The sequence below is a fragment of the Carassius gibelio genome, chromosome B9 (genome assembly GCF_023724105.1).
Source record: "Carassius gibelio isolate Cgi1373 ecotype wild population from Czech Republic chromosome B9, carGib1.2-hapl.c, whole genome shotgun sequence".
NCBI classification, from domain to species: domain Eukaryota; kingdom Metazoa; phylum Chordata; class Actinopteri; order Cypriniformes; family Cyprinidae; genus Carassius; species Carassius gibelio.
In genome coordinates, this window is record NC_068404.1 from 3,312,803 (window position 1) to 3,329,557 (window position 16,755).

Below are 16,755 nucleotides of genomic sequence, written 5' to 3' on the forward strand. Positions count from 1 at the left end.
TGTGTGAGAGATTGTCACAGTAATGTCTGGAACAGACGGCGTCCAAAGCCTGGACATAAGAGCGTGTCCTCGGCCAAGATCCATGTGTGAGAAAGAGGGGGGTGAGAGCTGGGTCAGCAGTTTGAGGAGAGGAAGTCTGTTCCCAGTGTTAAAAATATCTATGAGACACAGGGCTGAACGTAGGGACGGTATGAAGATAAGAGTAGAGAGGAAGAGAAAATGTGGGTTAAAGACAGACACAGCCCTGAATAAAGGGGTGACATTTTGTCTCATTTCATTTTAATAACTCACTTCTTTACACTGAAAAGAAAGCTTGTACTGAGCATCATTAGTGCCGCACATTTGAGATCACAGCACAGAGGAGACTGAATCCTATTGGTTGATCTTGCTGTGTTTCTGTGGACTGCCATATATCAATGACACACTGCCACCTGACTCTCCTGTCTCCATCTCTCTCCTCTGCATCTATATCTTTATCATCCGACTTCATGAGTATTGTACGAGTGTATGATTTCATGTAAACCTGCATGATCTGACTTGTGTGAAAGCATATATATTTGTAAGTAAACCTCATCATGAAGGTCCACCCCTAAATCTAACCCTAAGGAGGTGTGTGCAGATTTGCACAAAAAATTGCAAAGTTTGTCTCCATTGATGTGATGTTTAATGAATTTATTGGTTTGTTTCAAATTAACTTAAAATTAGGCATTGCAGCATTGCACTAGCTATATATAATACATGATACTCTGACTAGGGATGTGCACGAGTGCTCGGAAATCATACGATGAAAGAAACAATAAACAGTCATGATTAAGTATGGAGTGACATTTTTTTATTTTAATGTTTTTGGAATTTTTAAGAATTACACTACAAACCTCTTGGAATTTATCCTAAGAAATCCCTTAACTTCTTTCTTTAAGAAGAAGTTTGTGAATCCAGCCCCTGGGCATTGTTGTGTGCAAAATACATCAGGAACACACTGTGGTTGGTACCAACAAAACTTTTTCATCTCTCTCACCTGAAGCTTGGACCTCCATGATGTACTGATGCAGGTCTTGACCCTGCTGCATGACCTCGTAGGTCATGTTGTTCATGGCCAGTTTTCTCTCTGCGTGCCGCTGGAGTCTCTGTTCAGCCAGACTGGGCTCTTCTGTGGTAAACTCATTTACCTGACGAACCAGGTCCTCATTCCACGCGTCTAACTCCGCCGTTACCTGCAGGACAGGAGAGACAGTTAGAGAGACACTTTCACATTATTACATCATAGTGTACGTTTTACAAGTATACTTAAGTGTGTTAAAAAAAAAAAACATAGTCATGAAGGTACAGTACAATTTATTTAAGTACAGTTTAGTTTAGTAGTGGTTTCATCAATATATGATCTGTAAGCACAGTTTTGTTTTGTTTTTAACAGTAATTAGTTACGTTTCCAGCCAAATATGCAAATTTAACTTATGCACAAAATTTAAATATTGCATAAAACATTTGTGAATAAAGCAAGGCTTCAATCAAAGATAACAAAATCGTCACTTCCTGATAAACTGACACTAAATATCTCTAAGAAAACTAGGAAACATTACACAATAAATGCGGTCATTGCTTTTAGAGGTGGATGCCTTCTGTTTGGGAACGCAGCCATATAAGAAAGTAATTATACAGAAATACTTTGATGACAGACATTCCTCAGTCATTTCAGAACGACTAAAACACATGACATTTTCAATGTGCATGGTGCAATTTATTCTGTAAATGTGTTTCTATCATAAAAAGTTTATCACATTTAGTTGTGCGCATATTTTTTTTTTAATGCAAATCTTTAGAATTTATGAGCATCTTCACGCTCCATCCAGCGTTGTTTTATGCGATCATCCAAAATGCGCATAAAGAAAAGGTGAATGGAAACACAGCTAATCTCTCAAACTACTTATATGTTAGATAATATTTGAGAATTTTATGGCTTTAAATTTATAGTATTTTATATTTAGCGTCAACAGTTCTATCGAGCCTGTCCTCCAACAAAAAACGACCATATAGGTCATCTGTTCAAGCACCTTATTACGAACTATATTTACGTTTAAAAGTGAAGCGCCCTCTAGCAGGCATACAATTAATAATAGTATCGCGTTGCGTCTGTCGTCATGAATTGACATATAACGTCATTACCAATCAAAACGCACACTTATTTAAATGCAATGTGTGGGCTTTTTACACCGATCTCACAGTATTTCTACATATTTTACTACTGTAGGTGGCTAATTCGTTCGAATGACCACACCTAACCCCACCCCTAAACCTAACCCTCACAGAAATCATGCTAAATTATGATTTATTGAGCATATACATTTTCGTGCACGTCTGTTTCCCGGGATCGAACCCATGATAGCATAATTACATATCAAGGTATAACGCAATAATCTACTAACTGAGCTACACGAAACGCAAACCAGAGAGTAAGTAAAAGAGTACAAAACATTAATATGAAAACAACCTTTTGCCGATAGGGGCGCAGCTGTAGTATACACTCTGATGGGTCGTGTTTCAGGGATTTGGACAAACGACCTGTACGAGTGTATTGGTTGGAGGACAGGTTGGTTCTATTGAGTCCATTTCATCATTCACAATGCTTTGTGGGATGAGTATTATATTTACTTTTTAAAATGCTCTTATTTTTCAATTTATCTCAGTGTCAGTTGTTTTGGTTCAAGATCAAGAGTTATTTGTTAATTTTTCTTAAATCTCTGGGGAAAATGATTGAAATGATCCATCTAGCATGCAAACACACACACACACCCACACCCACACACACACACACACACTTCACCTCAATGGTGTACTGCTCAAAGATGCGCAGCTGCAGGAAGATGTCGAGTTTGATCTTCCTCTCGTGGAAGAGCTCCTCCATGTGGCCCTGGGCCTCGTCTAGCTGCTGTAGGACGCCCTCGATGTGAGCGATAGAGCTGGTGTGAGGCATCTTATTACTGCTCATCGCTGAATCTCTGTGTTAAGAGTGTGTTAGGTGGTTAGGGGAATCTACAACCATTACAATTTGCTTATACTAAAGAAATATTCTGGCAAATACACAACCCAATATGGTCACACTTTATTTTAGGGTCCAATTCTCACTATTAACTAACCATTAACTATGACTTTTGCCACAATTAACTCCTTATTTGCTGCTTATTAATAGTTTATAAGGTAGTTGTTAAGTTTAGGGTATTGGGTAGGATTATGGATGTCATGCATTATATGTACTTTATAAGCACTAATAAACAGCCAATATGTTAATAATAGACATGCTAATAAGCAACTAGTTATTAGTGTGAATTGGACCCTATACTAAAGTGTTACCCTAAATATTTATAAACATCATATCTATGACAGTGTGTAAAACACAAAAAAAAAGCACAGACTTGATACAATTTATTTGGAAGCACATTTGCACTAATGCACTTACAACTGATTGCAATAACTGGGGCAGTTTTACATACATTTATTTTTCAATCTGTCTTCTTATCACTGGAATTTTCTGTGAGCCTGAATGTAACTTTATGCAGATGGCTTTAGTAAATGACACTCTAGTATCATGGGATGTTTTATTGATATGGCTATGCTTTTAAAACAGTGTTACAGTTGCATACATGTTAAGGGTTATAGCAAGGAGTCGTTGTTACAGTGTAATTATACATTTAAGTGCTGAGTAATATTAATGAGCTACATGTACTTACTGTACTATACGGTTAGAGTACAGCTTAGGGTTAATTGCATGTAATTATGCATAATTTACTGTTACTATATTAGTAAGTTCATGTAACATGCATAACAAAGACACCTTTAAATAAAGTGTTACCATTACCATTTCACAATGCTGCACACTTAAAAAATAAAATTTTCTGCCGGGACGCAATTGTTCAGTGTATAAACATTTCTATCAACCTTAAAGAGAATTCCTTCATTTTAACACAGAACACTGAGCACTGTTTGACTGGTAGACTTAAGTTTTTCACCATATTTACTGTAAATACACTTTACTAGTTGTTCAAGGGCTCAATGTTTGACAGGTGAGCACATTTCAATAAGCTTCTGCTGTAACTACACCATTAAGTAATATTTCCTGACAGCCACTCAAAGCTGTTACATATTCTGATGAATAGAATGTCTTTAAACTTGGGTTACAAGTGTAATTACACAAACAAATACTATAGGGTTAAGATTAGTGCTAGGGTTTGGGTTTAGGGTTACTTACTTTTTAAGTTACTATGTTAATAAGTAATTATGCATAATTTACTGTATAGTACCTGTACATCCAACAAGACAAAATGTAGTTGAGCTTCCAGATATTTAATTCTGTTTAAAAGTTTAGACTCATTTGATTTTTGATACTGATCATTGCATTTAGAGGTTTATATCAAGGGTATGTAAACATTTGAGCAGGATAATTTGTGTAAAATAAGTTATTTTGTCTATTTTTGGAAAATATTTTAATATCTGTTATGCAGCCTTTTAAAGAGAGATTTTGAAAAGTATTTTTAAGTGTGTAAACTCGTGGGTGTGTGTTGATACCTGAGTTGTTGCATTAGGTCTTCTCCCTCTTTAATGACGTTGAGTGTGGCCTCGAGCGTGGCCGTCTGCTGCTGCTGAAACTGTTTGATCAGCTCCTGAACCGAATCCACCGAATCAGAGCAAACTTCTTCCAGAAGCTCCTTCTGCAGGTCCTCCATCCACGTCCACAGCTGAAACACACACATATATACACATCAACACATGCACAGGCTTTCAGTGACAGTATTTCCTCATGATATTCCTCCTAAATATAATGCAAATTTATATTTTCAATGAGACTTAAGTATTTTATTTAGTTGTCTTTTTATTTAACATTTATTCTCTACAGTGGAGTCCAAACCTGACCCAAATACGAGCACAGAAACACACTTACGCCTGCAAAGACCTAAAAAAAGTTTCTAAACTTCTCTACAGAGATGGAGTGACCTGTCTGCACAGATTATAACGCTCATCTAACAATAATCTGTCCTGAATCCAATATTAGAGAGCAGCCAGAAATATACGCTCTCATTACTCAAGCTGCTTCCATTTTTAACATTTCAGTCTAAAAGATTAAACAGTATAGAAATGATTCAGAGAGTTCATTAAAAATCAGAACCAAATTCCCTCAAACACTGGAGTGCTGTGTTGTGTCGTGTTTCCAGGTCAGTGCAGGACACATAATGTTGCTGGTTTGATCCTTCGGAAATCATTCTAATATGCTAATATTCTATGATTTGCTGCACTGCTACTATTATCAATTGTTATTGTTGCTCAGTTATTAATAATAGTTATTTTTATTAATAATATTGGAAACAGTTTTAATGAAATAGATTGTATTTATTTAAAGCAGAAAGCTTTTGAAGCTTTTAAGTCAAGCCACCTTTACCTTAAACAGGAAACAATCGTGCTGATAATGCACAAAGAGAATACAAAAAAAAAAAAAAAAGTCAGTTTTCCAGTTAAAGTCAGTTCATTTTTGATTCAATGATGTCATGATGTAGCAGTGATGTAGCGCTATACAAGTATTTACAATTTTACCAATTTTTTGAAACCCTGTTGGTTTTGTTATAATTTTTTAAATTATTTATTTATTTATTTATTTATTTATTTATTTATGCTTAATAACCCCAACTATTTGAATGGTCTATTTGGTAAAATAAATAAATAAATAAATAAATAAATAAATAAATAAATAAATAAATATGTTTAGCCTTGATAAGCAGAAGTGAAGAAGAAAGAAGGGACCCCTACATTTAATTCCAAATAATGTCCAAATAATCTTATCATGACATATACAGTTTCATGAGCCAATATCATAACAATTTGTGTGCATTTTCTTTTAAATCAAGAATGAGCAAAAACCACCAGAACTGATGCAGCGAGTGCCATGATTGGGGTTCCCCTATAAATAAACGTATGTCACCTTTCTGCTGCTTTTGACGGTTCTGTTAACACATTCTCACTGTTCCATGAGGAGGAATTAAAATGCTTTGAATTAATTTTGCCCGCAATTAATTAACTTATGAGAAACAACTCATGGAGCCAATCTTGCTAATGGATTGAGTTACTGAACAGGACCAGAGAATATCAGTCACACAGGCATGTTTGATAAACACACATTTCCCTTCACAGTGTTTACACCTTTGAACAATGAATTGCCATGACGCTCGTGATTATTTGATAAGAGTATAGAATTCCCATGATGTTTTAAGAATTTCCGATCAATCCCTGACATTCCCAGATTCTCCATGAGCGTGGGAACATCAGCTCTGCCAGATGCAGATCGAGAGCCTGTAATGATGAATAAGGCCTTTCCAAATCTACCGTGAGGAGGCTGTTCGTGTTTAGCTTTAACATGTTGCAGGCGTAGAGCAGCTCTGCAGGAGGATGTGATATTTATGATAGATGATTCCCCCAACAGCGGCTTGAGACACACGAAGGAATATTTTTCATGTGAATCACACACGAGAGCTCTGAACAGCAATGCATACGACAAGTTTTAGAATGCAGGAAATCGCCCACGTAAGGGTAAAGCTAAACACAATGGATACATTAAATCAAACCACACAGCAAGGATATAAAGGGATTCCTTACAGAAATAAACATGGCCTGCATGCCACTTCAAGAGTTCATTTCACTTTACATTGGTTTCAAACACAGTTGACATGGCATGCCTCTCTTAAAGGGTTACTAAAGTTAAAAAGCACAAATGTGATGTTGCCATCCCTTTGGTTTCCATAGTAACTGTATCTGTGGGCAATCTGGTCACATTATGAATTAAAAATACACTTCAGATTGCTAGGAGACCACTGAAGCAGAACAACAAGATAAAAAAGGGTTATTTCCATTGCAGCTGGAAATTATAAACCTAATGTGTATATATATATATATATATATATATATATATATATATATATATATATATATATATATATATATATATATATATATATATAATTGTTATAGATGTAGAATAGGTGGGTGGGGCTAAACAGGCAGTAATTTCTAATCGGTGGGCGGGGCTAGACAGGCAGTGATGTAGAAGCAGGCGCTGATCTTCCTCTGCGGAGCTGGTGTTTATCCACACTATTAAGTCACAAAGTGGCACATTCCACAAGCTGTGATTTTGCAAGACTGGCTTCAATATAAGCTGTTTTAGTACAATGACCTGTTATAAAAGATGAAGGGAAATTTGATTTCTCAGTTCATGACCCATTTAAAGGAACATAACATCATTATATTTTGTTCAGACACAAAACTATCTAGCATAAACCTGAAATATGTACACTGTAAAAAAATAAAATAAAATAAATAATATAAAATTGATGGTAAAATAAACGGCAGCAGTGGTTGCCAGAATATATACATATATGGTAGCAGCATTTTTGGTTTTACGGTTTTACCTTAAATTCACAGTTAAATACCATAATTTCATTAACTGATACAATGTAAATATACCAATCTACTGAAGTTATGAAATCTGTTTTGCAACTTTGTAATACACTAATAATCACCAAAAGCAGGTGCTGATGGGAGTCATACGATGAACCACAGCCTATCACAAGCAGCTTTTAAATAATAAGATATATAGAAATAACACCATCATGGTGACACACATGAAACTTTAATAATGCAATAAACATTCATTTAACAACATTAGATGTAACATACAACCTTAACGTACTCAAGTGATAAGAAAAAAATAAAAAATAAAAATAAAAAAACTAAGAAGAATCAGTTTATAGAAAAACAAAAAACAAACATCAAATTTGAAATGCAGGAAGCTCTGGGGATGTCAATTTACAGTTATTTACTGTAAATTATACATTCTTTTTTTAATTCCAAAAATGGTATTCTACTGTAAAATAGCATGTATTTTCCAAAACAGTTTTTCACCATAAATAGTAGGGACATTTACCGTTAATCATTGAACGGGTTTTTACTGTAGCATTTTTACAGCTTTTTACTGTTAAATCCACGGTCATTTTTTTACAGTGTATGTGTACTATCAAGGTATATTATACAACTGCTCAAGTTGTATAATATGCCTGCCGAGTTTGTTCTCTGTCAAAACCATTTACAGAGTCTGCCTTCACCTCACACTGATCTTAAGAGTGTGTGTGGGTTTCCCGGCTGAAATGAAGTGTTTCTGGAATGCTGCTAAACCTGAGCACTTCTGAGGGCATGTGCTGTGACCTCTTTCAGTAGGACGGTGGAGAAACTCTCCAGGCCAGTGTGAAACATTGTAAATGTTTGGCCTGCAGGAGAACCTCTTTTAGCCAAGAACCGCTGATGTTAGTGTCAGCTCATATAATGTAGCGCTTTTTACTCTCAACACACACAAACAGCTGTGAAATGGAATGTGTTGAGTATAAACACTACTGTAACACATTTAACCAAACAAAAAAATCCAAACAGATAGCAGCTAATGAGCAAGGCCGAGTCTTACATGTGTACCACTTACTAGAACTACAGTTAGTTGATTTATTACAAGGTAATAACATATGTATTACATAAGAATGTAAAAAGATAAATAAACATTAAAACTGGCAAATACTCTGTTTCTATTTTCATATGCTACACCATATGACAAATAAGCACTCTAAAATATGTATATTAACAAAGGACTTACGGCCTGTTATTTTTTAAATTTGAGGAGAAACAAAACCCAATTCGGACAGTAATTGTTTATCATGGGGATGCAAACTATTTTTAACATTTACAGGAGCTATTCTGTGATTTTATTGCTCTCCGAATCAAGGATGTTGGGGTTTCTCTCTCACCATTAATTATAGCATATCTATTTTCATTTTTTTTAAACAGAAGATTGTATAATTAATTAATTAATAGGATATTATTAAATATCCATTTATTCTCATTATTTCATATGATATTTTTATTAAAGCAGATAATAATGTGACTGGCCACGTGAGCCGTGCAGTCCTCATAGGATCACACAACTTGCATCTTTACTGTGTTACTGAATCCAAGTTTGATATTTATAAGAATCTGAGTTTTATAGCTGAGGTGCCATGTTAATTAATTGTTACAGGCATCCACATGAGGAACAATTACCATCTGAATAGGGCTAAAGTTGATACTTACTGAGTGAGAACTAAATCAATGAACTTCATTAAGTCTATTATGAAAATATAAAAGAGCAAGCTCTGAACCCTTAATAAGACATATTTCTTGAGCACCAAATCAGCATATTAGAATGAATTCTTATAGAGAGGAAAACTTGTATTCAGTAAGGATGCTTATGCATAAGCATACATTAAGCATTTTGTTATTCACCTTGAAATAAATTAGCGTTTTACAAGATCTTAGTCTCCACAGAGAGAGCGAGTGATATCAGGACATCAGAGTCAGTCGTGAGAAAACCACACTCCTACGATCACCATACATCAACAAAACTATAGCTCACGCTAGAGCTCCATGAGACAAGCGCAGCACCAAACCCCCCAGAAAGATGGATTGTGCCACTTAACCCTCCAACATATTTACACTCTCTGTCCTTCTCAAACGCAGGGTGCATGAGGTGATGGATGTAGCGTGATGTCACATTACTGCATAATAAATCACTAATAATCACGGCTATTGACTGCTGCAGCAAAGTGCCTTAAACATGTCATGAATTACGTAATGGCAAAAGCATTTAACATTTCACACAAGGTCCTGATTGGCATCTGGAGAGGTCTTCTAGCACATCTGGCACTGCTCAGCAAAACCTCCCAGCATTCCTCTGTAATCCACCTGGCATGTGTGTCAGTCTTACCTCTTTAGTGTGTGTGTGGAAGGAGACGGACATGTCCAGCAAGAGTTTTCTTTGTTCCACTCTCCTGACGAAGTCCTGGATCCGGACCTCCAGGTGCCGCGCCGCCTTATAGATCTCCTCGGGGTCACACTCGCCCGTCTGGGCCAACTGCTCGGCCGCCTCCAGGAGTTTATCTGCATTAGTGTAGGTGTTCTGGTCCGGGAGAGAGAAGACAAGGCAAAACTCGATCAATGACTCTTTACATTCAGATACAGATACATTTCATTAGATAGTGCTTTATACAATGCAGATTGTTTCAAACCAGCTTCACAGCAATAAAAAAGAACAACAGTGCTACTGTTGTAAAATGAATCAGTTATGAAACAAATCAATTTCAGCTCTAAAGAAGACAATGGATTCATTACTTAGCTCAGTTCAGTTTGATTGAATTCAGTTCAATAATAATGGTGTCAGTGTTTCAAAGTTAGTGTTGTAATTTAGTTCAAGATATACTTATAAAGTTACTCATAAGTAGGGCTGCATGATATTGGGAAAAAATGACATTGCGATATTTAAATTTTCTGCGATATATATTGCGATATGAAATCTAATCAAATTTTTTCTTACTAACAAAAATGGGGTGAGCAGATTTAAATTCTCATTTTAAAGGATTCGACACCATCGTGTCAATTGATTAATATATGCGAGGGAGAGAGAGCAAGACAGCGCTCTTATTGTTTGTCGCACTCTCTCTCTTTCTCTTTCCCTCTCTCGCGCGCTCTCTCTCTCACGCTCTCCGCGAATCACATTGGTCAAGGGCCAGGAGCAGCTGGCCTGTACAGTTAATGAATAACGGATCAACTATGGCAGCCTACATCCCACATCCTGCGATGTGACTATCGTGGATTCGTACATCGCGATATCGATGCTTAAACAACACATCGTGCAGCCCTACTCATAAGTTCTTGCAGTAATTAAAATGATAATTTACTCATATTTTTATTCCACTGATACAAAATTGTATTTCAACGAATGCTGTTAATCACATTGAGCTCATATTCATTATATAACTGTATACCTTGAATATGTTTTGACAAACAGCTAAAATAATAAAAATTGTGCCTGTGTCCAAATATATACAGTGTATTGACCTAACTGTACATATACATATACAGTGTTGATGTAGCTCAATTAGTGGAGCATTGCTTTATCAAGCGCAAGGTTGGGGGTTCGATTCCCCGCGAACATGTAAAAATTGACAGCCTGAATGCACTGTAAGACGCTTTGGATAAAAGCGTCTGCTAAATGCATAGATTTAATTAAATTTGTAATTTGTCACACTTTATTTTAAGGTCCAATTCTACCTATTAACATACCATTAACTATGACTTTTGCCTCAATAAAGTACTAATTTGCTGCTCAATAATAGTTAGTAAGGTTTTTGTTAAGTTTATGTATTGGGTAGGATTATGGACATTGAATACAGTCATCCAGAATATGTGTCTTATAAGTACTAATAAACAACTAATATATTATTAATGGGCATGCTAATAAGCAACTAGTTAATAGTAAGAATTGGTCTCTATAATACAGCACTGCTGAAAAGCCAAGACACATTTAATGCCTCACAAGGACAATCAGCACGAACCCCATCAGAACAAACACTTATCATGGATTATCACCCTGTGGCCCTAACACAGCCAAAAAACAGAGGCATAGAGGCGCACTGGCTTCTGGGAAAGGAGCATCTAGACCCCACTGTTCCTCTCTGTGAGACACAAGGTAAGGCACTGTCAGGAGAGGTTGCTAATTAACATGAGATAATAACATATGTATTCAACTGCTGTGACTGTGGAGAACGACAACACATTCACAGCTCCAGAGGGATTCAATCCTTCATTAAACACAGTTACAACATTTCATTTCTTGTGAGAGATTGAATCTGTTTCACTGGCAAATATTAGCTGAGTACGCATGAATACAGCCTTGCAGATATACTAGTTCAGAGTTAATTTCTCTCAAGTTTATAACAGAAGTGTTTTTGGTAACATGTTACATGTACTTAATATTATAATAGTAATTAATTATGCATAATTGCACGCAAGTAACCTTAAACCTAACCATAGTCCTAACTCTAACCATATTGTAAGTACAAGTAGTTAATTAAAGGGGTCATATGATGCAATTAGATTTTTCCTTTCTTTATGGAGTGAGATCTGTAAAGTTGCAAAGACTCAAATCCAAAGAGACTTTATACATTTTTTAAAAGTTAAGAGTCAACCACACCCTCCTAAAACGGCTCATTCTAACACGCCCCCACATGTCTACATCACGATGTGAGAGGATTTGCATAACTCCTTTCATCCTGTAATATAGGTGTTACTGAGTCAGTGCTATCTAAGTTGATTGATGAAGTGAATCTTCATTTTTCCTTCGTTTTCTGTACATACAGTAATCCATAAACTTGTCTAATAATATAACAGTAAAAAAGCTGAGAACTAGCGACAGTTTTTTCCACATCGAGTGATATATTTCAGCTTTAAGATACACTAGGGATTGGTTTGGGGTTAATAGCACTAAAAATCTATTATACAGTATATGCAACATTCCTGATTTCCTCTTGATGACACACACACAAACACACATGTACATACCTAAGACAAATTAGACATGAATCACTCACTCCAGCAGCATTTGGCCTGAAAGTGTCTAGAGGTGTTTTAGTCTCAGCTCTTCATCTTCATCAGTCTGTTCTTGGATATTATATGTCTGATAAGCAGATGTCAGAATAACAAAAGCTGCATATGTCTCGCTGGTTTCCAATAATGGCTGAGCCAAAACAAATCCCTTTGGCTTATTTAGACGGAGTCAGATTGTCTCGAGCCCTTCTCATGACACTGAGACTCACGATCTGTCATCTGGGATATTATGAATTATTCTCAGGGGAATTATGAGGATGTGAGAGGCAGGTCTTAGTGTCCAGTGATCTTCATCTCTTCGGTGCGCTGTCAGATTAATATTGTGCTATATATTTAACATCACTTTGTTTAAAAACTATCAGTTCAGCAGGATCTAATCCTATTTAAAATGACAAAAGGTGTGAGATCTATTCAAATTTGTCTAGTTTGTACAAACCCGATTCCAAAAAATTTGGGACACTGTACAAACTGTGAATAAAAACAGAATGCAATGATGTGGAAGTTTCAAATGTCAATATTTTATTCAGAATACAACATAGATGACATATCAAATGTTTAAACTGAAAACATTTATTATTTTAAGGGAAAAATAAGTTGATTTTAAATTTCATGGCATCAACACATCTCAAAAAAGTTGGGACAAGGCCATGTTTACCACTGTGTGGCATCCTCTCTTCTTTTTATAACAGTCTGCAAACGTCTGGGGACGGAGGAGACAAGTTGCTCAAGTTTAGGAATAGTAATGTTGTCCCATTCTTGTCTAATACAGGCTTCTAGTTGCTCAACTGTCTTAGGTCTTCTTTGTCACATCTTCCTCTTTATGATGCACCAAATGTTTTATATGAGTGATCTGGACTGCAGGCTGGCCATTTCAGTACCCGGATCCTTCTTCTACACAGCCATGATGTTGTAATTGATGCAGTATGTGGTCTGGCATTGTCATGCTGGAAAATGCAAGGTCTTCTCTGAAAGAGACGATGTCTGGATGGGAGCATAAGTTGTTCTAGAACTTGGATATACCTTTCAGCATTGATGGTGCATTTCCAGATGTGTAAGCTGCCAATGCCACACACACTCATGCATCCCCATACCATCAGAGATGCAGGCTTCTGAACTGAGTGCTGGTAACAACTTGGGTTGTCCTGGTACTCTTTAGTCCAGGTGACATAGCGTCCCAGTTTTCCAAAAAGAACTTCAAATTTTGATTCGTCTGACACAGAACAGTTTTCCACTTTGCCACGGTCCATTTTAAATGAGCCTTGGCCCAGAGAAAACACCTGTGCTTCTGGATCATGTTTAGATATGGCTTCTTTTTTTACCTATAGAGTTTTAGCCAGCAACGGCGAATGAAACGGTGGATTGTGTTCACCGACAGTGTTTTCTGGAAGTATTCCTGAGCCCATGTTATGATTTCCATTACAGTAGCATTCTTGTATGTGATGCAGTGCCGTCTAAGGGCCTGTAGATCACAGTCATCCAGTATGGTTTTCCGGCCTTGACCCTTACGCACAGAGATTGTTCCAGATTCTCTGAATCTTTGGATGATATTATTCACTGTATATGATGATAACTTCAAACTCTTTGCAATTTTTCTCTGAGCAACTCCTTCCTGATATTGCTCCACTATTTTTCACCGCAGCTTTGGGGGAACTGGTGATCCTCTGCCCATCTTGACTTCTGAGAGACACTGCCACTGTGAGAGGCTCTTTTTATACCCAATCATGTTCCCAATTGACCTAATAAGTTGCAAATTGGTCCTCCGGCTTTTCCTTATATGTACATTTAACTTTTCCAGCCTCTTATTGCTACCTGTCTCAACTTTTTTGGAATGTGTAGCTCTCATGAAATCCAAAATAATCTAATATTTGGCATGGCATTTCAAAATGTCTTACTTTCAACATCTGATATGTTATCTATATTCTATTGTGAATAAAATATAACTTTATGAGATTTCTAAATTATTCGATTCCTTTTTTACTCACAATTTGTACACTGTCCCGACTTTTTTGGAGTCAGGTTTGTACATGGGAGCATTGAGTAGTAAGATTCTAACATTTTCTGTTTCCCGTACAATGAAGTAATTCACTGCTTAACAAGTGTAGGACGATGCATCGCTGTAGAAACTAACTAGCTGGTCATAACTTTTTCCCGAACATGGTCACATCTCTGTCATTCAAACCACATTGGTTCAACAATATAGAACTATGATTGATTATATTATGCATGTACATGTGGTGAAGTATTAACTTCTACTAATTAATCATGTGATGTCATGTCATCAAGCATGATTTCTTGATGTCCGCATGAAACTGTGCTTCTAACTACAAGTTGAGAGCTGTAATTAAAGTTCCGAAAACACCCCGAATGGTTAATTTTAGATTATGGGTTATGTAGTTCTTCACTGGTAATTTGGTCAACATGGCTTACAATTTGTCTCAGTAAAACTTTAGTTTAGGGACCAATTCTCACTATTAACTAGCTGCTTATTAGCATGCATATTACTAGAATATTGGCTGTTTATTAGCACTTATAAAGCACATATTATTTATTCTGCATGACAATATTTTAGTGTCATTAACCCTAAACCATACCTAAACTTAACAACTTAAAATAATCGTATTAACTATTAATATGCAGCAAACTCGAAGTTTATTGAGGCAAAAGTCATAGGTTAATAGTTAATAGTGAGAATTAGTCACATAAACTAATCTGTGAACAAAGTATCTTATGCTCGCAAAGGCTGCATTTATAAAAAAAAAAAAAAAAAAAAAAAAAAAAAAAGCGATTTTTTTAAAAATATTTTGAAATGTAATTTATTCCTGTGATGTTAAAGCTGAATGTTCAGCATCATTACTCCAGTCTTCATGATCCTTTACAATTAATTCTAATTGCAGCTCAATAAACATTTTTTTTATTATAATCAATGTCAAATAAAAATAAAAATAAAATAAAAAACATTAAAAATGTTTCTTTTTATCAATTTAATCCATCCTCACTGAATAAATGTAATAATGATAATAATACTTATATGATGGCAAATAATATTTAATTTAATATATTATGGTAAGTCTCTTTTGAAAGACTAAAAATCAGTTTCACCATAGAAAATTAATGTATTTTGACTTGGGGATCTTGACTGCAAAAGAGTACAATGACACTAGAACGTCGAGGTTATCCAATCACAATAGAGATTGTTTACATACAGAAGTCTTAATGTTAAAGCAGCAAAAACAGGAATTTTTTTAATTCTTAGTGGTGTATAACAGTCATGACTAATTGAATTACGGCTGTTTTAGTGCTATAAACCTTGACTAATATTAGAAGTGAACTAAAAATCTAGAATAGTGTGAAATATGTCCTTAATGCATCATCCTGCTATACAAGCCATAAAAAGGAGAATCAACAAGTCCAGTAGTCCAGTTGCTTTCTTTGTTCAACAACACAAAATTAGGGAGGCTTGTACCAATAAAATCAACATTCAAATAGGTTTACTTGGCCTTTGTCTTGAGTGCAACTTAGAAGCAACAGCCTGAAAATACATATCTCTTTTGCATACCCAAAAAGCGACTAGTATTTCCATAAAACTTTCTCCAGAGATGAGTCTACAACAACAAAATACATCCAGTGTCAATATTAATTACAAGTGCTTAGGATGAACTGTAATATTGAGTCATTTGAAACTACTTTATAGTCAAAGTATACAATATCTTCTGGACTCATGGCCCATCCAGTAAAGGAAACCATCTGTGAAGCTCTTTTGATGGAGCTGAAGTGTGTGCTGTCCTCTGAAGCTCGTATGTTCGCTGCGCTACCACCTATATGCTGACATCTTCACAACATAATTTGAGAAAATGTCACTAAAGGGACATGCATTAAAAGACTCTTCCTGTAATTATCGAGAGGATTGTCTTCTTGTGGCTAGTGGGGTCTGTTTGAGATTTGTGCAGTATGTGAAATGCTCATGATAGAAACAATGTATTTGAATGGCAGAAGTCACAGCAGATGTGTGCCAGTGAGACACATAAGACTCAGGCTTACATTTGTCAGCATCTGATTCCAGTTGTACTGTTAGACTGTGACTAAACTAGGCACACCATGATAAGCGATAAATTACATCTCTTCCATGTTAATCTGAGTTTTCATTTCAATTGAAAAATTTATATATTACTTTTTACTTGTTATTTCAGGGTTGTCTGTTAAATAAACGTGATTACTTAATTGACTATTAAATAAAAAATAAAAAAATTCAAAATTGCA

At 35.8% G+C, this 16,755-nt stretch overlaps 1 protein-coding gene across 2 annotated transcripts in view; it reads right to left on the reverse strand.

Moving 5' to 3' along the window:
- Positions 1–16,755, reverse strand: part of LOC127964620 (kalirin) — a 200,491-nt gene that overhangs the window by 90,935 nt on the left and 92,801 nt on the right. For both annotated transcript variants that reach the window (XM_052564873.1, XM_052564874.1), the window contains exons 11-14: positions 9,821–10,012; positions 4,561–4,730; positions 2,822–2,996; positions 1,019–1,214 (exon numbers count right to left, since the gene is read on the reverse strand). In XM_052564873.1, coding sequence (XP_052420833.1) covers positions 1,019–1,214; positions 2,822–2,996; positions 4,561–4,730; positions 9,821–10,012 — 733 coding nt within the window. The remainder of the gene's footprint in view (positions 1–1,018; positions 1,215–2,821; positions 2,997–4,560; positions 4,731–9,820; positions 10,013–16,755) is intronic.